This window comes from Hoplias malabaricus, chromosome 4, assembly GCF_029633855.1.
Source record: "Hoplias malabaricus isolate fHopMal1 chromosome 4, fHopMal1.hap1, whole genome shotgun sequence".
Lineage (NCBI taxonomy): Eukaryota > Metazoa > Chordata > Actinopteri > Characiformes > Erythrinidae > Hoplias > Hoplias malabaricus.
The window spans coordinates 36,493,189-36,519,322 of NC_089803.1; the positions used below are offsets into that span (position 1 = coordinate 36,493,189).

General features: G+C 38.7%; 1 protein-coding gene across 2 annotated transcripts in view; it reads left to right on the top strand.

Moving 5' to 3' along the window:
• The window catches only part of neo1b (neogenin 1b), a 126,398-nt gene that overhangs the window by 39,668 nt on the left and 60,596 nt on the right, over positions 1-26,134 (top strand). For both annotated transcript variants that reach the window (XM_066668164.1, XM_066668165.1), the window contains exon 2: positions 5,372-5,689. In XM_066668164.1, the coding sequence (XP_066524261.1) occupies positions 5,372-5,689 (318 nt within the window). The remainder of the gene's footprint in view (positions 1-5,371; positions 5,690-26,134) is intronic.

Sequence of the window (26,134 nt, forward strand, 5' to 3'; positions counted from 1 at the left end):
CCTGATCGCAGGAGCTGAAGATCTAATCTTAAAGGCAACATTCATTCGATTTGAATCACAAAACATTTTTTATAAAATTCAGCTCTTTTGCTATTTCTCCAAACAAAGTCTTGGTCTGGTATACTAGTCTCTCTCTCTCTCTCTCTCTCTCTCTCTTAAATGAGGATATTGCTCTATTCCTGCTCCATAGGTGGGTAATGTCGACTTATTTTTGCTGTTTCTGATTAATTTAGTTTCTTATACAATCTATTTATTGGATTTTCTTTCAAGTAATTCAAAGAGAATAAAGAAGACATTAAATAATGCAGTAATATACAAATGATTGAAACATAAAAGTAAAAAAAAACATAATAATAACATTCATTTTAAAAAAGAGACTTAAAAAACCCAACAAATTACCAAAAATCCCTAAAATAAATAATAGTATAATATTATACTAGTATAGATACTTTTTTTACATAATCAAGGAAAGGGTGAAATTTCCATGTTGAACCAACTCTAATACATGCAATTTTCTCTAGTTTTACCACAATACACACTTCAAGAATCCACATGGTATGAGAAGGGAGATACAGGAGATTTCCATGTCAATAATATTAATCTTCTAGCTAGAAGAGTAGCAAAGGACACTGACTCCATCTCCCGAGTTGAAAACTGTTTCCGATTACTTAATGTGGAAATGTCTCCAAACTCAGGAGATGGAAAACTGCAAGAAAGTAAACAGACCACAAATGCTACAAAACAAAACAACTCATCAAACAGCAGTCATTTTTCTTCTCAAACATACCATTCTGTTTTGTGTTTCCCTACAATCTTAGACATTCCTTTTTAATATATTTGTTCAGCAAAATACCTAATATGGTCAGTTATAGAAATAATCAAAACACATTTTGCGTACACATCCCCTTAATTATTTTGCAGGAGCTACAAGGCCATCAAACCCTAGAGTTCAACCCCAGACCTATTGCCATAGTTTAGTGCATAATGACGCATGTACATTAGAAGAGCTCAGAATTCAGCACAACACACAATGTCTAAAATTGCTTTCGGATGAGCTCAGCTACACAGTTTTGGGTATTTTTCTCTGGCTCAGTAAGTCATACCGGTTCCCTAGCCAAATTGACAAGTCTGCATCAGTGAGGTTTGTGGAGGTTGAAAACTGAAAGCTTTCGGCCTGTATAAACAGAAAATATTTAGGTATTTTGATGTCTGTTGCAACAGTAAACTCGTGGCTAAGACTCTGTTAGGAGTCTTGGTTTATTTTGGCCATTTTTATATGCTTCTGATGTTGCTTTTATATGCCACATTAAACACTGTTTACCATGCCCTGGTTTCACATAATTTTTTTTAGCTATCATTAATTCTCTCTCTCTCTCTCTCTCTCTCTCTCTCTCTCTCTCTCTCTCTCTCTCTCTCTCAGCCCTCCCACACCCCTTTACTGTATTCAGCTTGTAGTTAAGAGTCAGAGTCTGCAGATATATATTTTGTTCACAGTGGAGCATTTTATATATATATATATATATATATATATATATATATATATATATATGGAATCATTGGGCGCAAGGCGGGAATATACCCTGGAGGGGGCGCCAGTCCTTCACAGGGCAACACAGACACACACACATTCACTCACACCTATGGACACTTTTGAGTCGCCAATCCACCTGCAATGTGTGATTTTGGACTGTGGGAGGAAACCGGAGCACCCGGAGGACACCCATGCGGACACGGGGAGAACACACCAACTCCTCACAGACAGTCACCCAGAGAAGGAATCAAACCCACAACCTCCAGGCCCCGGAGCGGGAAACGAACCCACAAGCTCCCCTGGAGCTGTGTGACTGCGACACTACCTGCTGCGCCTATATATATATATATATATATATATTTATAAATTATGACATTTGTTTCTGCTTTGTGTATCTTCATCAAACAATGGACGTAGAGCACAAAGCATGTACTTTTGACTAAAATTGATGGCAGTACTCAGACTGACTTAGTGTGGATGCTTCTCGTCTTGAAAAATCAGAAGGTTTGATCACGCTGGTGTGATAGTGACTCCTAAGGGCTAAACAAAAAAAGCAATACATATGGGTGAAGTTTCATCTGGGTGAAGCGTAAAACTGCTAGTTATTCTTTTTTTGTTGTTGGGTTTTGCTTAGCATTTCTTTGAAGTTGGTTTTATTCTGCAACATATTCAAAAAGAGGACTTTTTCATGTGTTCTGAAAACTGCATGTTGATGACAACTGGCCCTTTTTCCTTTGACACATGTAACCATGAGATTTCTGAAGCAGTCACCGGGTGAGGGGTCTCAGAACAAAAGGCAGAGCATTTGAAGTTCTGTTCAGGAGACCCGAGCACACCACACGCCACAAGCCATTATGTCTTTCTTGCCCAAATAAGAAACACTTCAAAAACAGTCTTTTCCATTTGAAGCACATTGATCCTCTCCAAGCATAAGCCCTGTCAGAGGTTGTTCTGTTCTTAGATTATTTAGCCCAAAAACTCCTCAACAAAAAAGTAACCCTCAAGACAAGCAGACTGTGTTTTATAGGTTAGTGTTTTTTGTAAAAGACTATTTAAAAGACAAACAGTTTATTTGAAGTTGATCTTGAATAATGAGAATTCATGGGCTTGGCTTCAGTTTCTTTGCACCCGAGAGCCTGTAAGTATCCTTAGTGAATGACAGAAGGATCTGATATGCTTAGGCTGCTTAGTTTAAACTGAATGTAGTATACACTGAGCCAGCTCTACCCTTTCTGAATATGAGGCTTATAGGAAACATCTTGTACTGACATGAAGGTAGGCTTTCTGTGAGCAAATGTGATTTAGTTCATCCCGTCCAAGCTGCCTGTCGCCGTGACAGACGTTTTGTCACTGCTAATGTTGTGCAAGAGGCTTGCTTCCACTAATATAAAGTTAAATCTTGTTTTGTCAAACATAAATTATTAGGTAATGGATATTTTGCAAATGACAGCAACTCATTTATTCTGTAGCCCCAGGCATACACGCTCCTTCATGAAGGGTTAGGGGACCAGTCCACAGTAGCTATGGCAGATAAAATTGCATTAGACCATGTTTGAAAATTGCCAAAAGCAAGGTTTCATTCAGTGCTGTTGCATTGTCTGCTAGAGGCCCTTTGCCATATGTTTATGGGAGAGGAAACATTAGTCTCTCTTATACTGCATGGTTTCTGTTTAGCTGGGATTCACCATATTTCCCAGTACTGGGATTTGAAGATTATGAGTTGAAATTTAGCAGCCCTCAACAACATTACACAGCTAATGCATGAAGTCTACTGCTCTGTTTGCACTTTCCTCATTCCATGGTCCAGATTAGACTTTTTCCCTAAAGAATTTCTGAGGAACGTGTGGGAACCTGCTTATTTTTTTGGCTCTGTTTATAGCTACAGCTTTCCAGTTTAGAAAATCCTCAGCTTTCATGTCTACATCGATCTTTAAGATATTTGTTTTACTGATCCCACGGAAACACACACACACACAAACACAGAGCTGTTCCATTTTCCAGCTTCACAAAGCAATACTTTTTTATCTGACTCTGTGGTGATAAAGTACAGGATTGAACATGAAAGCTTAGTGTGTTGTTCCACATTCACATTAATCGTAAACCAAGCTTTAAAAAGCCTGGAGGATGCTGTCAACAGTGTAAGTTAGCTTGCTTTTCAGGCTCATCTCCATGCTAAATGCCACCTCTAGACTGGTCAAAACAACGTCTGTGTATAGTGCCGCCATACAGATCCTACATACAGAGCATTTAATCACACTTTATTAATGATATTAAAGGGAAAGTTATTTTGATGGATTTTTCAAAGCTTTTAATGGAATTTCTGAAGTGTTGTCTCGCTGTGTGTCTTGTTTAGAGAATGGTCTTGGAATGGATAATGCTTTGCTGCCTCTATTCAGAAGAACACAGCTAAAAATGTACAGTAGAATGATCAAGCTCCCACCGTTGTTTGTCACACAGCCAAGCTGAAATTGCAAGCTGCAGTTAAAGATACCAAAGGCTGTAGAATACCTTACATGGCCACGAAGAAGCGTGTCATTTTCTCTGTAATGAAAATATGAGCGGCTTGTTTGTTCCATTACAAAACGTTTTGCGGTAATTGTTTTTGCACCACCCCGCTGATGCAGATAATTGGTCTTATTATCATCGAGAAAAAAAAAAAACGCTGTCAATTCTTGTTTCCTTTTTTTTTATTATGCAATGCAATAAGTATATTGCAATTATACTCATGTACAACTACCTGCAGAAAGCGTTTTCTTCCTAAGCACACAGAGAAATGTCAAAGACAGAGATTTGTGAATTCTGGCTTCACACTTTTAAATTATAAATTTAAATATTATTTAGAAATTTCTTCTGCTAGTGCTGTAATGAGATACTGTGTTTGTGTTCCGTTGAAGGCTTGCTCGCTTCTTGGTGTTTTCCTGCAATATACAATTTGTTCAAAGTTCTTCTACTTTTATTTATTTGTTTATTTATTTATTTATTCATTCCTGAGTTATACTACATAGGTGTTTTCCCGTTTAAGAGGCACACTATGTGTAATCCTTTTTTCTTTCATTCAACCTAGGGATATTCTTTCTAATTCAGCAAGTTGACTAATCAATTGTATCATTCTTGGTCGATGTAGCTAATGACTCTCTGTTTAAACGTTGTCCTGGTTTACTGAATGTATTGCATGTATCTGTCAGTAATGGACACTGAACAGCATAAAAGATTCGGTGCTAAATGTTGCCAAAAAATCTCTGTGGGATTTTAACCAGTGGATTATATGAGGAATGGGGTGTGTCAGCGATGGTTGGGCAGTATAAGGCTGATACCATATACTGCTGTATTTATAATGCCCACCCAATTACACAAAAGCTGAAATACAGAAATAAATAAATGAAGAAAATGTGGAAATACTATTGCACAATTTATTTGTGCTTTAATTTATTTATATATTCATTCATTCATTCATTATATGTAACTGCTTATCCATTTCAGTGTTATGGTGTTTGTGTGTGTGTATGTGTCTATATATATATATATATCTCATTCTTTGTTCTCATATTAAGCGGGTCATGGTAGACAAATGTTTACTGATTAAACCCAGGCAGCTTAGCAGCAAAACACTTCAGTGGTAATTCACTTAGACTTACTTCATAAGTGCCGTACAAATACATGAAGATTGATTTAATTATTTCAGAATAAAGTGTGAGACCCTGTAAGTTACACGCTTTGTTTTATGTTACAGTGCTATCTGTTGTCTTCATAGTTGCAGAAACCACCATTGGCTTTGACAAAAATTGAAAATTTGTCTACGTCTGGCTCTAATTCACAGCTTATTATCTACTGTGTTCTCAGGTTCTGCAGCGAGGACCTTCAGCCCTTTGCGGTTCACGGTGGAGCCTGTGGACACGCTAGCCGTACGTGGGCTTCCAGCTGTGCTCAATTGCTCTGTGTCCAGCGAGGCTCCAGTGAGAGTGGAATGGAAGAAGGATGGCACTTTCCCCAACCTGGCAGCGGATGACCGCCGGCGCATTCTCCCAGACGGCTCTCTCCTCATCAGCACCGTGGTGCACTCCAAACACAACAAACCTGATGAGGGCGTCTACCAGTGCGTGGCCACCATCGACACACTGGGCACCATCAGCAGCCGCACTGCCCGGCTAACTGTCGCAGGTAAGAAGGTCAAGAGCTGATCCTAATAGTGTCACAGGCATACTGTAATATTGACAAGAAATTAAGGTGTTTTATTTTGCAGAAATATAATTATATAAAAATATATAATATAAAATGTAATTATATATATTAAACTAGAGTGTGTGAATGTGTGTGTCCCTGTGAAAGACTGGCGCCCCCTCCAGGGTCTGTTCCCGCCTTGTGCCCAGTGATTCTGGGCAGGCTCTAGACCCACCACGACCCTGAACTGGATAAGTGGTTATAGATAATGAATGAATAAGTAATAATGATGATAATAACAATAATTATTATAATCCTCCTTCTTCTTCTAGTGTGGAAAACATTTTTATATATGTTACTCAGTTAAAGGCTCAAAATTATAAATGGGTTAAAGTGATATTTCTCTAAATCTCAATGCAGAGTTGCAGTGGAAAGATACAGACAAAGCTGCTGTGTGTCACCTGAATGGAATAAGTTCTTAGCAGTGAACAGTGACAGTCATAGCTGCTAGAGGAAGAAAACCAGAAAAGCTTCCCGCATTGTTTAAATGACATGTTTGGGAGAGCTTTGGTTTTCCTGTAACATATACTGATGGTGGAGAAAGGTTGGTGGACCACACTGTTAAAGTATGTAGACGTATGACCACGGCAGTCCATCAAGCATGGCCACACATTTAAGGCTGCATCATCCTAGTGTGTCAGGGACAGAACAGGGAGCCAACAGTCAGCTATTACCAAATCTGTTTATCGCTGCCGAAATAGTCACACCCCTTTGTTGAAAGTAGTGTGTTTAAAAGTCAGTGAAAGTGTATGAATCCCCTCATGCGTACACTTCAGTACGGCTAAGGCGCCAGATCTTTGTGAACAGTAAATATCAGAATCTTTAACAAAGCATTTTCTGTTGATCCTGACCACAGTCTGCTGCTATAGAGGCACTCTCTGTGTGTGTCACACTAGCTAAAGTCTTTCCTAGATACTGAAAGGGCCTTGTTGTAAAGTGGAAGCTCAATACAAATATCACAGTCACCACAGATAACGGCAAAAACAAGTATATGCAGTGTTAGAAGCTGGACTAGGGCCCACAGATATCTTTCTGTGCACATGTGGTCAATTCAGCATCCAAGAGGGGAATCTTAGTGACCAGATGGATCGCATTCTTGGGAAGATCAGAATGGTGGTTTCCGTTTTCCGTTGAAACAAATCAGAAACTCGTATTTAAGACCAAGCAAGAAATGTTACAGCTACAGACCCATTATACTACTTGCAAGTTTCAGAAATGATCCGATCCATGACTCAAAAACCTGAAACAGAACATTTCAGACTACCTCAAAATTCCTACAAAATCATTTTTTAACAGATGCACTGCTAAATGACAGCCATATTGTGTTGTTGCATATTGTAAGGAACATGAAGGGAAGTGGAAAACAAGCAAAATCAACACACATTTGTAGAAACTAGAAAGAAGGGTCAGTTATGAAGATTTTATAAATCATTTTAATTGTAATGAGGGCTATGATATTTGTATTTATTTAGTGTGTTCTTTAGTGTGTGCCGGTCAGTACAGACACATTCTGGCAGTTAGACCAGTGGCAGAGTAACTGTAAATGTGGAATTTTTTCAATTTATTAAAGGGTACAACTCCCAAGAACTACCATCGTCAATATATTTTAATAACTTATATAATAATAATTTCTGGAATTTAATTTTATGTATTTCATTTATAATTTCATGGAATCTGAGCTATTGCTGGTTTCAGCCAAGACTTTCAACCTCAGTGCATCACTAGTAGACTTTTATATTTGTCATTTTAATCTTTAATCATGCTGTTAAACAATAGTAGCCATTTTGCCGGGCTGCCTTCTGTCATGTATTGCGGTCTATCAGAATTACTGTGAAAACGCTGGAATTGCGTAAAGTGCACTTTTGTTGTTAATTATGTAAGACATAAAGCTTTCCCTTAATCCACATTGTCGGTGATTAATCAGATGTGGGAACCAATTGTTGCAGCCCTAGTTTTGTTGTTGTGTAAAAGATGGTGAATTTTAGGGCATGCTGTGGTGTTCTGATACTCTAAAGAGAGGTCTCAGATCTGTGTCCTCTTCCTTTCTCTGGCTTTCCCCTTTCTCTCTCCCTGGTGTCAGTGTGAGGGGAGGAATGAAAGCAGAGTGGCGACAGCCTCCAGAGAGCGTTCCTGCTGCTCTGTCTGCTGAAAGTACGGAAGGAAGACGGAAGTTTCTTCACAGCGTTAAAACGGGCTTCATGTCACTCCACTCCCAAGATGTTGGCATATTTTGCCCTTTCAAATTCGCTCTGATGTTTATACAGACTTCAGACTGTGTGTGTGTGTGTGTGTGCATGCATGTGTGTGTTGGAGTTGCCACTAGGCATTGTATCTGACTGTACTTTAACTGGTCAGCTCAGTGAAAAATGGCAGTTTATAGCAGGAATGTAGGCACACAACTCTGAAGTGTTCTCCAGGAACTCATGGCCCTGAACGTTCAGCACATTATCCTGTATTTGAGCAGCATGTACTGATGCATTCTGGGATTGCAGAATCAATATTACAGAGGCAAAAAAAGAGAAACTGTAGATTCTTCCTGGATCTTCAGTTTAGGTGGACACCTGAGGCATCAGAACACTGCTAGTTGTAACAGTTGTTAAATGTATGAATGTTCTTTCAACAGCCTTTTAACAAATAGCTCTGGGTGAGGGGCTTTTATAAATGTCTGTCAGGTGAAGTAAAAAATGTTCAGGTTTATCTTAAGAGTCTAAAAAGTGTGTGTGTGTATGATGTAGTTTAAGGGTGCCGTATTCAGTTGTTCTTATTGATGATTTATGTTTTGCCCTGATGGTCACTTGGGGTATTTTTATGTACTAAAACAGTTATAAATCATTGTGCATGGCCTTTTCCAACCCAGTTTATTAGAAATCAAAGCAAACTGTGGACCTGCTGTTTTAGGTTTTTTTTTTTTCAATGCATTTCTTTTTCTTGAACACATCTTCAGATGTTAATAGATCCATGACATGTATAAGATGTATAAATTTGGACTAGTAACTAATGTTTCTCTGTAGAGGGTTACAGATGCCTACATACATACTGTCATGATGAATATGTATTTTAATTGTTATGCAATGTCTAGTCTCCACATTTGGACTGGACGTGAATGGTACATCAAGACAAATGAACAACAAAGCCCGCACGATTAAGCTTACAATAAGATATGACCATGTTAAAGCAAAAAAAAATGAGTGAACTCTAGACCCCATTTTACAATTTGAAATTATATAAATCATGACTGTGTCACCTGTACATTTTGAAATACAGCAAAATAGCGCTGTGACCTGTTTTGTAAGGAGCCTATAGAGTGGGTCAGATTGCTGTCTTGCAGTAGAAGGTGAAAGAGCCTTTTACTGGTCTGTCCTTTTTGCCTGTCATCCACTACCCTGCACTGTAGCTGCATTATTGGCTTGTGTGTGTGTGTGTACAGTAGACCAGGCTTCTTGGTGACTTGCAGTAAAGGCCTGCAAGAGGCAGACCAATTTCTGGGTGAAAGCCAAACATGCACATAGTGCTACGTCTTCATTAGCACACCTCGGCTGTTATGAATATGGAATATGCACTTCTGGCACAGAGTCCAAAAACCAGAGCAGCATGGAGAGGGGAGGGGAGGGGAAGCCTTTTAAGTAGTAGAGTGAAATTTTAATAGAAGGAGCAGACAGACTATATAATAAGGAGTTGCGTAGGAGATGATTTGCATTAAAGGTTTTCCACACTTGTCCTGGAGTAGCCCCTGTCCTGTATATCCGCTGTTATTAGGACACCTGTTCAGCTTGTTAAATTACAGCTTGTTAAATGAGCTTGTAAGTTGGATCCAAAGTGTTGGGAGCAGGGAGGTCACATGAATGTGCAAGACAGGGAATACTCCGGGACCAGGGACAGGGTACTCTATTAGAGTAGTTCTCGCTTGTCTGGTGGCCATTAGCTCATGCTGAACACGCTTGAAGTTGACTGTGATGATTTTGCCTAATGAGATTTGATATTGATGTATTTATTATCTTGGAAACAAATAGATTATGAGCGAGAACGTTCCAAATTATAGCACATGCAAAATTGATTTAAATTTCAATTCATTCATTCACTAATAACTAACACTGCTTGGCGTACACTGCTATACTTCTTGTATGATGCATGGCAATGCCAATAAGACGATTGTACTACATTGCATGAAGCGCTAAAGAATATTTAATTACACATCATAATAATAGTTTATATTTGTCTGTTCTATTATCGGAGCTCAGAGGCCTGTTTCCTTGAAGCCTAACACAAAGCTTCTCTGGAAGCTGAAACACAATTAATTATCATTTGTTTGTATTTTTTGTAGAAGTTCCATCTTTGTATTAAATACTTGGTGAATCTGAAGTTGATGCATGCACCGGTCTCCCTTTTTCACTATTCTGTTTGTCCTCTCTCTGTTCTGTTCGTTCCAGGGAAGGGTTTGCTTTCAGTGACAATTTTCTTTCTTTTTTTTTTTTGGTCTACACACAGAAGATGCAATATACCCTCTCTCTCTCTCTATCACTCTGTGTACATCTCTCCCTCTTTCTCTTTGTACATCGCTTTTTCTTTCTCTCTCTCTCCCTGCCTCTGTGTATATGTCTCTTTCTCTTTGTACAAATGTCTCTCTCTCTCTCTCTCTCTCTCTCTCTCTCTCTGTAGGTATCTTTCTCTGCCTATCTCTGTCTCTGTAGATATCAATTTCAATTTCAATAAGCTTTATTGGCATGACCATATTCAGACATAGTATTGCCAAAACATTAATACAATAACATGGAACATGAGTATCACAACTTCTTTTTCTTTTCCTGTTATTATTAATATAGATAGATATATTTAACAATCTTATAGAACTGCAATAATAAAAAGAACCAGTTAAAACAATTTATGTAATAAATAAATAAATAATAATGTTATATAAAAATAATAATAGATGAATAATAATAATAATAATAATAATAATAATAATAATAAATAAATTCATAAGAAAATAAAATTATAATAAAAATAAATGGTAGAGAATGGTGAGAATGGTAACAGACAGGGCAATTTTGTGTGTGTGTGTGTGTGTGTGTGTGTGTGTGTGTGTGTGTATGTGTATATCTCTCTCTTTCTGTGTCTATCACTCTCTGTGTACATCTCTCTCTTTGTACATCTATCCCTCTTTCTCTGTGTACATCTCTATCTCTCTCTCTGCCTCTGTGTATATGTCTCTCTTTCTCTTTGTACATCTCTCTCTCTCTCTCTCTCTCTCTCTCTCTTTGTGTCTATCACTCTCTGTGTACATCTCTCTTTCTCTTTGTACATCTCTCCCTCTTTCTCTGTGTACATATCTTTCTCTCTCTCTCTGCCTCTGTGTATATCTGGGACTCTTTCTCTTTGTAAATCTGTCTCTCTCTCTCTCTCTGTAGATATCTCTCTCATTCTCTCTCCCTCCCTCTCTCTCTCTCTCTCTCTGTAGATATCTCTCTCTCTCTCTCTCTCTCTCTCTCTCTGTGTGTGTAGAGATCTCTCTCGCTGTCTCTCTCTTTTCATGTTTCACTCCTTTGGTCATTCTTTCACTCTTCACTTCTCTTCCTGGTTTTCTACCATTCCTTCTCTAGCCCTTTGCTGTGAGGTTTAACACTGAGCACTATGCGCTGGATCAGCAGCAACTGGTAAAATGATTTCCCGCTTGATGAATGGAAGTGGCAAGCATTTGGAGGAAGTAGATTTATAACAATACTTTTAAGCCCATTGGGTTGCAATGCCCATTTTTTCTTTTCTTTGCGTTTTTTTTTTTTTTTTTTTAACGCCTGTCATTCCTGCTCCCTACTGCCGCCTGTTAATGCTCGAAACAGTGCCATCTATGATGGCGTTTGTGGTTCTGCCCTGTCTTCCAGTGGTAACCTCCTCGAAGAGACTTGTACTGAACTTTTTCTAGATGAATCAAGAGAGTTGTTTGATTTATAAACAGACTATATCAGAATATATTGACATTTATTTTAAATTGATAACAGTGTGTCATCCTCTGGGAAGAGAATATTCTCCAATACGTTGGTGTTTCTCTTTTTTCCCCCACAGTTTTTCTGTATTCAATTTATCAATATTTCATGAAAACAAACCATTCAAATCCATTACAAGTTAAGAGTGCTTTTTTTAAATGAGGTGTAGTTCAGCAATGTTATAGCATCATTATACGATCTCTGTTCTGTGTGATTGCATTAATTTCACACTTAATCAGTTAAGCTTATGCAGAAATTGCTGTGTTATTCCAATTACATCAAGTCGTGTTCAATGGTCAGCTTATTCTTCACATGAAGAAGTGCAGCCTCATTCTTCCGACTCTTCTCTGAGCTTCAGCCAGGGCTGTATTCTGACCTTGTTTTCTGATCATGGCCATGTCACTGTAAATTTAACGGAGCTGTGTTGGCTTTCTATAATGAATGTTCATGATACCACATCACTGTCCATTACAGCCCGGAAGGTAAACATCTATCCTCTGGGCCTCATGTCCTGCACTGTATCGACCATAGTACATTAAACAACCCACCAAATTTCCCAGATTTAGCTGTTCTTTCCTTTCCCTCTCAGGATAAATATTTATACTTTATCCCCTGAAAAGTATTTGGAAGCAGTTTATTTAGACGTCTAATTTAGAAGGATTCAGTTGGAACTGAGTTTGTTTATATACTTATTTGTTGCAGTGATTTCCTTTTCTAGGCTGTTACTGCATTTTTTGTTTTTTCTGTGAAATGCTCATTACGTTTTGCTAGAATACTGGGTATTATTGTCAGGTCTTCTCCCTCCCTCTCTGCCAATTTAATAGATAGTTTTTGTTTGCTGGGGTTGAGCAGGAAGCGTATTTGTGTGTCCATTCTCTGTGGGTGTTGGAGGCCAGTGAGCAAGCTGTCAGTCACATAGAGTAGGAGAAGGAGGGGTGACAACAGTGCTGCTCTGAAACACTCCTTCCAGCTGAAGTGAATAGAGAGTAGAATGAAGCAGCAGCTTAGAGCATTACCATATGAAATAAATCCTGTTACCGAACTGTCAGAACCTGCACTATCCTGCTTTAAATTGTCTCCCTTGAACTGCAGAAGCGTTAAATTGCAGATGGGGACGTGTGTATGCGTGCGTGTGTGTATGTGTAGTGTGTAGTGAGGGGGGAGGTAACAGCACTCTGGAAGAAAGAGGGCTGTGCAAAGTAAACGCATTCATGAGTAAGTGTGCGTGCATGTGTCCTGGTTTCCTGTGGACTATCCTGAACTTTACGTGTGCTGGCCCCTGAGACTCGGAACAAACCGGTCTCAGCACACCGGGAGATAGAAATAAAAAAATGTACATGAGGTTGTTTATAGGTGTGTATGCGGCAGTTTTGCTGCTTGAGTTTTGAATGCAACATCAATGCGAAATCAAGCCCTGAAACATTTATTAATGTTCTCCTTAGGTCCCCGATGGCATATTCTCTTCAGAACACTTTGCCTTGTAGATAAGTTAAGATATGATAAGATAATCCTTTATTAGTCCCACAATGGGGAATGCAAATCTACTCAAATTTAGACTCCACCTGTTAATATAGAGTGTAAATGAAATGTTTATATATGTACAACACTATGTAAGTTATGCACAACCACAAATTACTTTGTGTTGTAAATTGTTATAGGATATTAAAGAGACAGCACTTCTACATATATTTTCTATATGAAAATGACTACATGTAAAAGTTTAAGAGGGAAAAAAGATCGTATTAAAAAATGAAATAATCTAGCATCCATTTGTTGATATGATCTGTTACATGTGAGGGAAGATGAATTTTAAAGGAACACTATATGTAGTATTTTGTACCTTAAAATTGCAGCTTCTAAATGATTGTAGTGTCCACAGAGCTTTAATAGGGAGAATACAACCTTTCTGGCTGATACTGGGTCCTCATCTGGTTTATTGCAAAATGCAACTTCTGAATCACGGGACGGAGGACTCTCGTGAGAAATGGGTAAGGCTCAATAGCACATAGCTCACAGGTGGATAGTTGCCTAGCTACAAGAAGAATCTAACTCCATATTACCGGTACAAACATTATATGGTAGAGAGAGCAAGGAGGAGAGAGAGAGAGAGAATGAGCAGCCATACAAGAGTTAATACTTGACTGAATTTACACAGTAGAATGAGCTTGAACAGACTTGAGGACACAAGTTGGAGCAGTAAGTATTTGCGGCTCCTTTTTTATGTGTTGTGGTGCTAGTTAGTGATAGTTTTGTTGACAAAAGTGTTATAGTCAGTTTCTGAGAGTTACTGAGTACTGAGCTAGGGTTTGCAGTTGCTAACTTTAGCCAGAATAGCTTTCTTTTTCGCGTTAGATTTAGATTTTGGTAATAAGTGCTTTTTGCCGGTTGCTATGTGGATTAAATGTCTGGAGTTACACTTTGTGTTAGTGGAACCCAGGCTTTGATGAGGACAGTGTTATAATCCAGTGTTGAGGGTAATGATGAATGAGGGCGAGTGCTAGTGCCTGCTTAGCTCAGTTTTTAGCATTGGACATCAATTCTTGTAATAAGTGCTTTTCTGTTGTTTGCTGTCATTATAACAGATAGTGTACCACCAAAGTTACACTTTATGGTTGTAATAACATGGTCCAATATCTATTATGAGCGATATATGGGTTTTGTCATGTAGTCAACATCATTTTATTCAATTACACACATTCCCCCAGCTCAATGTCAACCGGAGCCCAGAGCTGTTCACTTCTTTTGTAAACATCACTCGATGAGTGAGTGAGTAAGAGAGAGAGGGAGGTGTGTGTTTGTCTGTGAGAAAGACAGGGAGAGTGTGTGCGAGTCGTGTTTGAGTGAGTGAGCGAGCAAGTGAGGGAGTGAGACTTGATTTCACGACAGCACTGTAAACGTGAATTACACTCAGTAGCAGGTAGGGGATCCTCAGGAGACATTCCTTTAATACTCAGGAGTATTCCTTTAAGGGGGTTTTGGACTCACTCCTATCTAAAATGACACCTCAATGCATTTAGCAACAGAGTGAGGTTTTTGTTCATTTTTACAATTCACAATGTATTAAACTACATCAATAATTTTGAGTGCTGTGTCATTTAAAGAAAAACTAGTGTTTTAAAATTATGAGCTTTAATAGGAAGAATAGAGCCTCTTGTCATTGCTACTCCAGGCTCAGCACTGTGCTATGTAACTTCTGTTTTATGTAACTCCCTCCCTCCACCTACCCCTTGACTTCAGGACAATGATGTAAATGTAATTTATACTCTGCATCTATAGGGGGAGCCCATGAGCAAAACTACCAAATCTTACCCAGTGTTCCCTTTAAATTTGTTTAGCAATGATTTAAGGAAATATAAACAAAAACAATTCGGGTGACAAATGTTTCTATTGTTTGCCAGTGTCATAGTTTCATCACAAAAGCTAAAGGATTGAAATTCAGTCTCTTGGATTATTGACTTTTTGGTGTAAGAGGGTTTTTCACAGGACCGTTTTAGTCGTATTTTGTTTTTTCGTTCTGCAGGGTAAAGGGTAATATCTTTCTCCTTATTTATTCACTGTATGTTTTCAGCACTAATAACAGTCTTCTACCTCCCTGTGTGCAGATGTGCTGTGTCACCTCCTGGTGATCTCACAGCTAACCAGCAGGAGAAGAGAGAGGAGGCCATTAATTAAAAGATTAAACGAGAGCATGGGCAGGGTGTGCACACCCAGCAGGAGAGGCTAAAGTGGGGGGATTTTAGATTAGTGTGGGTCTGATCTAAGTGAAGCAGAGTTCAGTAGTGGATCCAGTGTCTGTATTAAAGAATACTTGGGTCAGAGAAAAACAGAGAATTTCCTTTATTGGATTTTAGCCATTAACATGGTTTTTCACCACAGACGGGAACAGTCGTTAAAGCAGAGTCACACACTGCATCTACAGGCACATGTCCATTCTCTTACCTATTTTGCTAGGTTTTATACCATGTTGCTCTGTTAACCAAGTCAGTCATTTAATATCTTAACATTGAATTCTGAGATGGTTTAAATCTGTAGTGAACCTTAAAAGTGTTTTTATGAAACAAATTTGAAGATGTTTTCAAGAAAACTCTAGAGTTTATTAATTTTAACTAAAATGTTTGATCCTCTCGTATAATTAGGCCAGCACTTCAGTATCCTCTTCTAGTTGTTCATTTGTTTATTAATGTATGCATTCTCACAGATTAGTCCTCACCAATTTTCAAGCACAGCTCTTCAAACCCTTTTTGAAAATGTCTGCAGTCTTCCTGAGCTGCACCAACTTCTCCAACAAAGAGCTGAGAGCTTGCATTTCTTTTTTCTTTCTTTCTTTCTTTTTTCTGTATTTTTTAAAATTTACCTGGGTTTGTGCCAGCTTCAAAATGGTTCTTACTTCAAACGACTACCATAAAGGTGCGTTTGTAGGTGTACGCTTTATTGCATAATTTATCAACTCATTTTTTTTCATTTATGGTGTTTTTTTTTGTCACTGGAAAATGAAAACCAAAAGACCAGTGCTGTCCAGGTATTATTTTGCTATTTGACCGTCTGCAGCAGAACAGTACACCAACATGGTTCATAGTAGTGCGAGTGATGTGTTTATGAGTGTGGAGATTTGAAATTCTCCATCAACTATATTTGAGTTGCATAAAAGACTAGTTTACTTAAGCCTTCTTTACATATACACCAGAAAACTCTTACTGCACATGTAACTAAAGTCTTCATGATGTGGGAAAAATCAAGAAAATTCTAAATTCATTCATTGTCTATAACCACTTATCCGGTTCAGGGTCACGGTGGGTCCAGAGCCTACCTTGAATCATTGGGCACAAGGCAGGAACACACCCTGAAGGGGGCACCATTCCTTCACCGGGGATCACACATTCATTCACACCTATGGACACTTTTGAGTCACCAATCCACCTACCAACGTGTGTTTTTGGACTGTGGGAGGAAACCCACGCGGACACGGGGAGAACACAACAAACTCCTCACAGACAGTCACCCGGAGCGGGACGTGAACCCACAACCTCCAGGTCCCTGGAGCTGTGTGACTGCGACACTATCTGCTGCACCACTGTGCTGCCGAAATTCTAAATTCAAGAGTTTAAACATCTAGGCTTAAATATCGCCACTGTTTAATGAAGAACATGTATCTCCATTATGGAAAATGTCATGGTGAATGGACCAATAGAAATACTCCAAAATCACTTTAAATGAAATTATTTTACATTGCCTTCTGTTGAAAGTTAAGATTATTCCTTCTGTAAATTTGCTTTTTTTGAGATACATGTTTTTCATTGGACAGTGATATCTAACTTTTTACAGTGTGCACAACTTTTGATTTCTTCAGAATTGTGAGCCTTTCAACTTGTCAAAAATTCATTGTACAAGTGCATTTACTGTATATGGTAACTGCTCCTCATAAAACCACTAGTGATTTTTTGATAGAGTAAACAAACAAAGCTGTGTAGGATATCCACACAGACACTTTCACATCTCCTTTTTATTAGTCGAAGGTTAATATGACCATATACAGTGCAGCTCAACCTGCAGGGCATCTAATCAGTCCTTTAATCATCTCCCACTCTCCTGCTGCAGAGGGTGCTTCTGACCTTTTCATTTACTTCTCATTTTTATCAGGATAGGGGTGGAGGAAGTAGCACTGATCTTGAAACTGTTTTTTTTTTTCATGTCTATACATAGTCCCAGTCTGTGATGGCCTGTGAAATAGATGCCGTTTTCATTTGGTGTGTAATGGCTGACCTTTTTCATGACTTTTAATGATTTCGACTTGTCCTCAGTGAACTAATTGGCTGGTGCTCTCATGCTCTTTCCAAATTTGGGGTCCAATTTTTTGTTTTATTATTATTTTTTTTATTAACTATATGTTGATCACAGTCACAGTGTCATTAGAACTGAAGGTGACACAGCCCTAGCTTCTACATTCTTAATACTTCTGTGTAGGATTCTATATGGATTTAAAACAGATGTCTTTGATAGGCAACGAGTGCATAAAAATAATTTCTTGATTGTTCATAGATCTAAACAGAGTTACAGCCATTACTAAAAATGCTTTTACAGACCCAAGCTGTTATTTTCATGGATGCTATTTTATAATAATCCAAAACTGCTCTGATTGTTCACTCTCATGTTGATTGAACACCTGTGAAGTCAGTAAGATTTTAAAACTATTACTTGGGCTGCACTAATATACTGGAAACATATAGTATCTGTTAATAATGATTTCCATCAGAATATTTAGGGCATGCTGGGTATGTTGTGTAAATATCTGATTTTTTGTTCTTTTTATTTGTAACATGATTTAAACTTACATTGCCCTAATGTTAATGCATGTTCCTCAGTCTACTATTACCTATGTAGCTATTGTGTTGATTGGTATATATATATAGTGGATAATGTTCACAGAAGCACATATATGCTTCCCACAAAGCTGCTACATATATTTCTGCAGTCTTCTTGTTATGTTCCACATATTTGATACATATCCATAATCTCAATAACACAGCTGACCTCGGATTATGTCTAGTCTGTCCATGAAGTTGTTCTTAGATAAAAGCAAGATGGTCTATCAGTGCTTTTACCCTGAGGAAGAAACTCTAAAGATAAATACATCCCCTGACCTTTTAATAATGACACATCTGCTCTCCTTCTAGTAGGGCAAGATGAGATCGCTGTGGCAAAAGAATATTCTTGGAGGAGCAGATTTATTCCTCTCAGTACTGGTGGTAAACAGCTGGTACAGCTGGCCCTTTTAATGCCTGCCCTTCTTCTGTTTTTCCATTAAAGCTACCCGCGAATTAACGCCATATTTAAGCAAAGTCTTCATGTTATATGGAGGTTGTTCTGAATTACTGATGTGCTTCAGGTTAAGAGAGTCACATTACTGATTGAGCAGGCAGGGCAGACGCTGGTGTAAAACGCCTCTCACATATTCAGCTTTACTTCTCCAGTCAAGTTACCCTGCCTTCTGTTTTATAGCTCTTCCACTGACTGCTTACTAGGCAGAAAAGTAAGACCAGAGTCTTAGGGTATTATTCCTATTTTGGACAATAGCAGTGCCCAGTAAATGCAGTTATGCAGGCTTTTATTGGTACACTCTTGCTTTTAGTCTGGGTATGTGTGTGTTTTTTGTGTATATTGAGCCTCTGTTTGCCAGATGAAGCAGAGTAACCTCAAGCGGGGAGCAGATCACATACCCTCTCTGTGATGTTTGGTGGTCCAGTGCCACATTTCCAAACATACATACGAAAATAATCCTGACAGGAGAGGAGCAGAAAGCAGCCACTTAAATATGATTTTCTAGTAAAGTTCCAGGGAACACACTGAGAAATATTTTGTTGTTCGTGTTAAAATATAAAATTCTGTTATATTAAACAGCCAGCAAAGGTGGAACAGAAAACGATCTAGATAAATGATTAAAACCTGGCTCAAAAATCACTTATCAGATGAGTGTGTTGAAAACTGCCTAGTCATGGTCCTAATATTCAGATGATCACACTTCATCGAAATCCCTCAGTTCCCGGATCCCAGTTTACAAAGCTAATGAGGGGTATTGAGTGAGACGGGGGGCTCCTGTGGTTGCTGCTGGTCTTCACTATACCTATGACTCTTTCCAAAAACACCTGAAACAACAGCTTCTCAAAGGGGATGTATTGTACCCCTTTTTTTTCACAAGTTATCACCGACCCACTGGGGTCTCAATTAAACGTCAGTGACATGTTTTTTTTTTTAAAACACTACAAGGATAAACAACATGGCACCATTCTCACCCTGCCTAAAAAGACCTGTTGCAAACAACTAGATTCATTGCTGTTTCTTTAAATGATAAGTCACTCACAGCACACAAGCAATCAGGACAGATCTAGTCAGGTAACGATCTTATTCGCAAATCTTTATTGGGGATCCATGGATAGCTGTTGTGTCTGGTTTAACAAATGGACAGATAGACAAACCTAGCAAGCTCAGTTATGTGTGCTACATTAGCTATTACAAGTTTAGTTAAAGCTTATTTTTAAAATATTGGATTTTGCTTTAATACAGGGGAGTATGTGATGCCCTATCAGCACCTGGAGATGGGTATAATGGCAGGTTGCAAAATCTCACCTTAAGCATTTACAGTGGAGGTGATAATTAGGCCTTCTAAATGGGTGGGAGGTGGGAAGAACCTGCAGGATGCTACACAGTTCTACCCAGTTAGGGAGTACATGACGTGACAAAGTTAATAACTATCCTCCCATGTACTCAGTGGCTACTAGAGAAGTTAAGTGGGCATGGATAAATGTTAAACCCAGTAGGTCTAGATGTTTGTCAATTATAGCAGTAAAACTGGTGCAGGAATCATTTTCGATGAAGGGAGAAGTGATACATTGAGTCTTGAAGAAACCAGTTAATAATTTAGGCAGATTGCATAATGCCACATTGAGTGACAAATTTTGGACTGAAAAGAATAATCAGTGAAGGCTATTAATAGCACTTATGAGTCTTTTCTGCCAGGTAAATTAAATTTTTGATATATACACTTTGACGTGTTGTCACATTTAAGATGGCCACTGAGTATTTATAACTTTTATGGTGGTTAAAAGGCTAGAAAGTATTATGTATAAGGCTTTAAGGCGATGGCTAAGGGTATCACATAGAGTATTATAACATTAGCATTTTGCGAGTGTTGCTTTGGAATTACTGCTAACAAGCTTAGTTGAGGAATTTTGATGTGCTATGGCAGGTTGTGATTTTAGAGTCAAAAGACTTATGAAAGCAGCTGGGCCAGTCAGAAAAGCAGGAAAAATGTTGAGTCTTAAAAGACGCAAAAGTGCGTTTAAGCTAAGAGAACATTGGGGCACAGAGATGTGATAGGGAAGGGGCAAAGTGGGAGGGCACATGTTTTTCACATTTCTTTCTGCATTCTGTAATTATTTTTGGGTTAAATTCCCATCACAACCACCATCTTGTAACTTTTTTTTTCAACATTTTGATTTTAAAATGAGATCTGAGAGAGTCATGTGACATACGATTCGTGACTAGGGTTGCAAAATTGGGAAATTTACCATGGGAATTAACGGGTAATTATGGGTATTAACTAGAATTAATGGGAATAAAATGGGAATATTCAAAGCTAAATGTAAACTAACATATAGTTGGTAAAAAATATACTGAAGCATCTTGGCTAAAATAATTAGATATGATACCAAAACAGTTGAATAGCAAAGCTATTAACACGTTTGGACCAAAGTACTACCTAAAGTCAGGTACGTTTTGATGAGGTTCATATTTTTATTGACAGTAATAGCATTGAAACATTTAAGCAACTTTTAAATCAAGGTGTAATCTCACAGTTGCTTGCTATCTGTTAAATCAGAAAAGCTCAATGAGCAATTTCATTTAAGAGAATAGTTTACCAAGGCTAGCACGCTAACAAAGTTAGCTTCCCAAGGCTAGCTACTTATATTTTCTGCCTCAACGTGTTTCTGTAACCAAGAATTAATGCTTTTTATTTATTTATTTATTTAACATTTTGAAGACCATTAGGTTTAGTGTTTTTACAATTTAACAGAAGAATGCCACATGCATCAGCTATGATATCACATGTGTCAAAGTACATTGATTATCCAATATTTCCTGTTAATTCCAATAAATTCCATAAATACCCAACGTTCCAATTTTGATGGTAAGTTTACATTTTGGAATATTTCCAAAGTTCCCAAACTAAAGTTCCCATGGAAAGTTTCTGGAAAATGTATCGGAATTGTTCCACCCCTTTGCAACCCTACTTGTGACTAAAGCATTTGTATTGTTAAAAAGTTTGGAACACACCTTTTAGGAACAGAAATATGCTTCAAATTTAGATTTTCTGTGGTCTCTGTGTACTCACCAAGAACACTGTCATTCTATAAATGAGGTCACACCTACACAAAGTCACAAAATATAATGTGACTGCATCCAGGATGTTCAGTAAATGTCATTTAGGGACTTCATGATTTAAAGTGAAGGATAAAGCTGTGGAGGGAACTTTCCAGACCTTATAAAGAGGTTGTGATGCATATGTGACCACTTATGTGCTACTATTGGGAAATGGGTTAAAACGCAATATTGTAATCTGATAACAGATGTGGGTAGGAAACTACCACTTTCACAGTGCATAGTAGTAACTAGGCCAGATATGGTGTACTCAGAGCAAACTGATTTTTTTTGTTTTTAGTCCAATTTGAAGATGTAGTTAATGCAGCTTATTAAAGGAAGAAGTTGAGGTATACAGATTTGCTGTCTAAGTGAGAGGTTGGAAGGTGTATATTAGGTCAGTAGAGATAAAAGTTAAGAGATTGGTCTGCCACATCCTTGTTGGTTGAATGTGGATTTAGAGGCTGTGTGCTAAGGGCAGCCTTGAAGGAATTGACATAGGTGCCTGAAAAGACAAGCCAGTGGCTGTGGATAAGTGATTAATTCAGGCAAATACTGAGAATGGGAGATACCTACCTTCTGAATCCAGAGATTTCTTGACTCCAACACAGACAATGAGGGGAGTTTTGATAAAGTTGTAGCGGGGCTGCGGTTGTTGAGGATACTGCTTACACATGCATGTCTCAAGACTAGGATTGTGTAATTTAGTTAAAAAAAAAAAAACGTACCTAGCCATACTAATACCTAAATACTCTAGCCATAAGGTGGACATTGGGAAGTTATTCAGAAGATATGATGTTGGTTTTCCATCAGATCAAGACCTAATTACTTTGAAAAAAAAAACACAGATTCGGGTTCCGTGAAGCTTTAAGTTTTTTGTTATATTGAATACAAAAATTGGACGTAAAGAGGAAACTCTGCAGTTTTTCTAAGGGACGCCTGTCTTCAGCAAAATGCTGAATGTATACTCGGGCCATATGGTCTCCAGCTGCTTGGGATACTGTGGCAGTGTGGCTTTTTGGGTTGGGGACATTTTAATGTTTTACTGGTCCTCAGAGCTCTGTCTAGCCTGCCCAGCTCTGCTGCAGATCCAGCTGATATTAGTTAGGCGTTCAGCATTGATCCCTGCTGCTCATTTGTCATGAGACTGTGCTCCAAGTAATTACAATGTCTGTCACATCCAGGGCTGTTAAAATCTACTGCAGGCCTGTGAGTGTATAACTCACTGTTTCACCTCTTTGTGTGCATGCGAAAGACGGGTGTTAGATTTTTGGTGGCAGAAAGTGATGTGATTGCTTGAGTGTGGGATATTAATCCTTATTGTTGCAGTTATGGAGCCACTGCTCTTGGCCAGCTTAAGAGTTTCGTTTTAATGCCCTCTAAAATAACAAAGACCATCTACTATCTTTCATAGAGTTGTCTTGTTCTCTTAGTCTGATGTTCTTTCTATATCCCAGACCCTTTCTCTCTCTCAGATCGATTTTGAGATATTAAAACAGAAATATGCTGAGTCGTTGTAGCTGGCTCATGAAATATTTACTATGGGAATGTATTAGCAGCGATATTTGAAATGAATGATCTAACACTATGTTGTCATTCTGCCTTTGTGGGGTATGAGTCATGTAAGTTATAGTGGGCTGCCAGCTATAGGGTGTTTTATCTGCTCATGCTCAAAGCAAGTGCCAGATTGCTTTGAGTGGACCCCAGTGGGCTGATTGCTGGAGAACAACCATGTGTATGACTTGAGGGCTAAAGCCCAGGTGATAATTTATGAGATGATTGCCAAACATGGGACATCAATTACAAACCCCATTTCCAGAAAAGTTGGGACATTTTGTAAAATCACGCAGTAAAAACAAGAACCTGCAATTTATTCCTGTTAAATATTTATTTAACTGACAAAAGTGCACAGAAAATATTTGCAATGTTTCACCGAACCACTTGGTTGTATTTTGTTAATATGAACACATTTATAATTTGATGTCTGTAACACACTCCAAAAAAAAATGTTGGGATAGAGGCATGTTTACCACTGTGTAATGTTCCTTTTAATTACACTGTTAACTCATTTGGGATCCGAGGATACTAATTGTTAAAGTTTTACAAGTGGAATTGTTGCCCATTTTGACTTGATTCAAGACTTCAGTTGCTCATCAGTCTGTGATCACATTTGTCTGATTTTTCTTTTTTATGATGTGCCATAGGAATATATAATGAAGACTGGTATTGTCTTGCTGAAATAATAATGGAATTCCGAGCACAAGATGTCATCTTGATGGCAGCATTTGTCTCTCTAAAAACCCAATGTTCACCTCCACATCAGTGGAACCTCACATATGCAAGTCACCCACGCCTTGGTCACTGATGCAGCGCTATACCATGAAATCATGGATTTTGAATGTTTTGCTGATTTCTCATGGAAACAAGCTGTATCATGGGCTCCCTCTGAACACAGCACATGTTTCTACTGTCTTTTCTGACCATCTGAGATAAGCTTGGGCCCAGAAAACTCATTAGTGGTCTCACATTGAATTGATCTATAGCTTTCTACTTGAGTTTCAGGCTGCATTTCTTGATGCAGTAGTAGACATTAAGTGATGACGGTATTCTGAGTATTCTCTGGAGACTCCGTGATCTTGATCAGGATGATGCAGTTACAAAGATGAATGCAATGAGGTGTCTGCTCTTATGGCATTGAATGAGGCATTGTGAAGAGGATGAGGATGAAGCAAGAAATGAAAAACAACACAATTAGTTGAGGAATTTAATGCACCTACCAACACATTTAATGCACCTACCAACATGTTTTTTGGACTGGGAGAAAAAACGAATATTAATCATTTATGGCAACAAAAATAGTAAAATATAGTCCACAGCAAATGTGAATGGCAAACATCAGTCTTCACTTTTTACACCTTGTTCTAGGGCAAATTAGCGGAAAAACCTCCCTGGCTCAGCTGTAACAGAATTTGGTGCTCTGAAAGAAAATAATTCAGTGGTCATCTCAGTGGCTGTAAGAAAAACAGATTAATTAGTTGAAAGTAATTTTGATCTGTGTTTGCCCCTCAGTGAGGGTAATTTTATCAGTTGTCTCAACAGTCAGGCTTCTAATATTTGGAATATTCCACTGAACACACATTTAGTAACATCTTAATTTGCCTCATTCCATTTGCTCATGGAATATCTATTTTGCAATTGTTGATATGTATAATGTGCCTAAATAACTTTCATTAGTAGAAAGTCAATATACGGTATGTCTGATAGTAATGACATAGTTGTTATTTCACAATGTCTTCATTAGGTGTATAAAAGACCGTGTTGATGTGTTTTTGAATCTTTATTCGTAAGCTCTGATTGATCTCCTCACAAGTACAGTCAGGGAGTTGCCTCAGTTTTTTTGGCTATGCCTTGCGTTCTGTAGAGCCCCAGTGTGTGTTTGTGTGGTCCCTGTGGTTGAGTTACTGTTTGTAGCACTGAATGGTGGCTGTGTGGTCTCTGAAAGCCTTGTTTACTCTGTCCAGGCTGGGGTTGGGTCAGTGTGTGGGGTCTTTAGCCACAGACCCTCACCTGAAGCGCCTGATCACAGAGGCACTGTTCCCTTCATATTGCGCAGTCTCAGGGTGGTCAGCTGCACTGGTTAGGGGATCAAGGCCAAGCAGGCTGGACCAGGCTTTAGTAAGGGCAGTTATATTCCTGCAAATGTTTGTGGAGGGCAGGAGCAATTGGTCTCAGTTTCCCGGTCCATGTCCATCTGAGGCGGGAGACTGAAGAGGCTTATTTTTTCTGCCTGTTTGCTGAGGGCTGGCGGGGAAGAAACGCTGAGGGAGGAGGAGGAGGAGGCATGTGTGCCAGGGGCTTTTGAAAGCAAGCTGTGTGTCTGGTTCCCATATGCACAAGACACTGGCAGCTTTATTGCTGTCACCAATTCAGAGAGAGAGAGAGAGAGAGGGAGAGATTGAGTGTGTGGCACACATCATCTAGGGATTTAGTATGGAGCTGTAAAATGACTAAAGGTTTGGCCCATTACAGATAAAGTGGAGTGAGTGGAGTCATTACTGATAAAATGGAGCAGAGTTAGTGGAGTCTTCAGAGAGTGGCTTTAGTGTCCCAGCCCAGTGATTGAGAGAGAGAGAGAAAGAGAAAGAGAGAGACCAACACTATTTTATCTTCAGACTTTCTAGTAGTGAACTGTGTAGGTGAGTAATGATAGAAATATTGTTATATTGTGGTTGTTGGGAACCAAATGCCTGCCCCCAGGGCAGCAGGAGCCTGTGGCTGTGTTTAATGATCTCCCTGTGGCCGAGTGTGTATAGAGAGATCTGTGCCGGCCTTCCTTAAAGGCACTGCTACAGTAGCAGCAAGAGGCTGTGTGTGTGTGTGTGTGTGTGTGTGTGTGTGTGTGTGTGTGTGTGTGTGTGTGTGTGTGTGTGTGTGTGTGTGTGTGTGTGTGTGTGTGTGTGTAATCCAAAGAAATTAATAAATAACCCCACTGTGG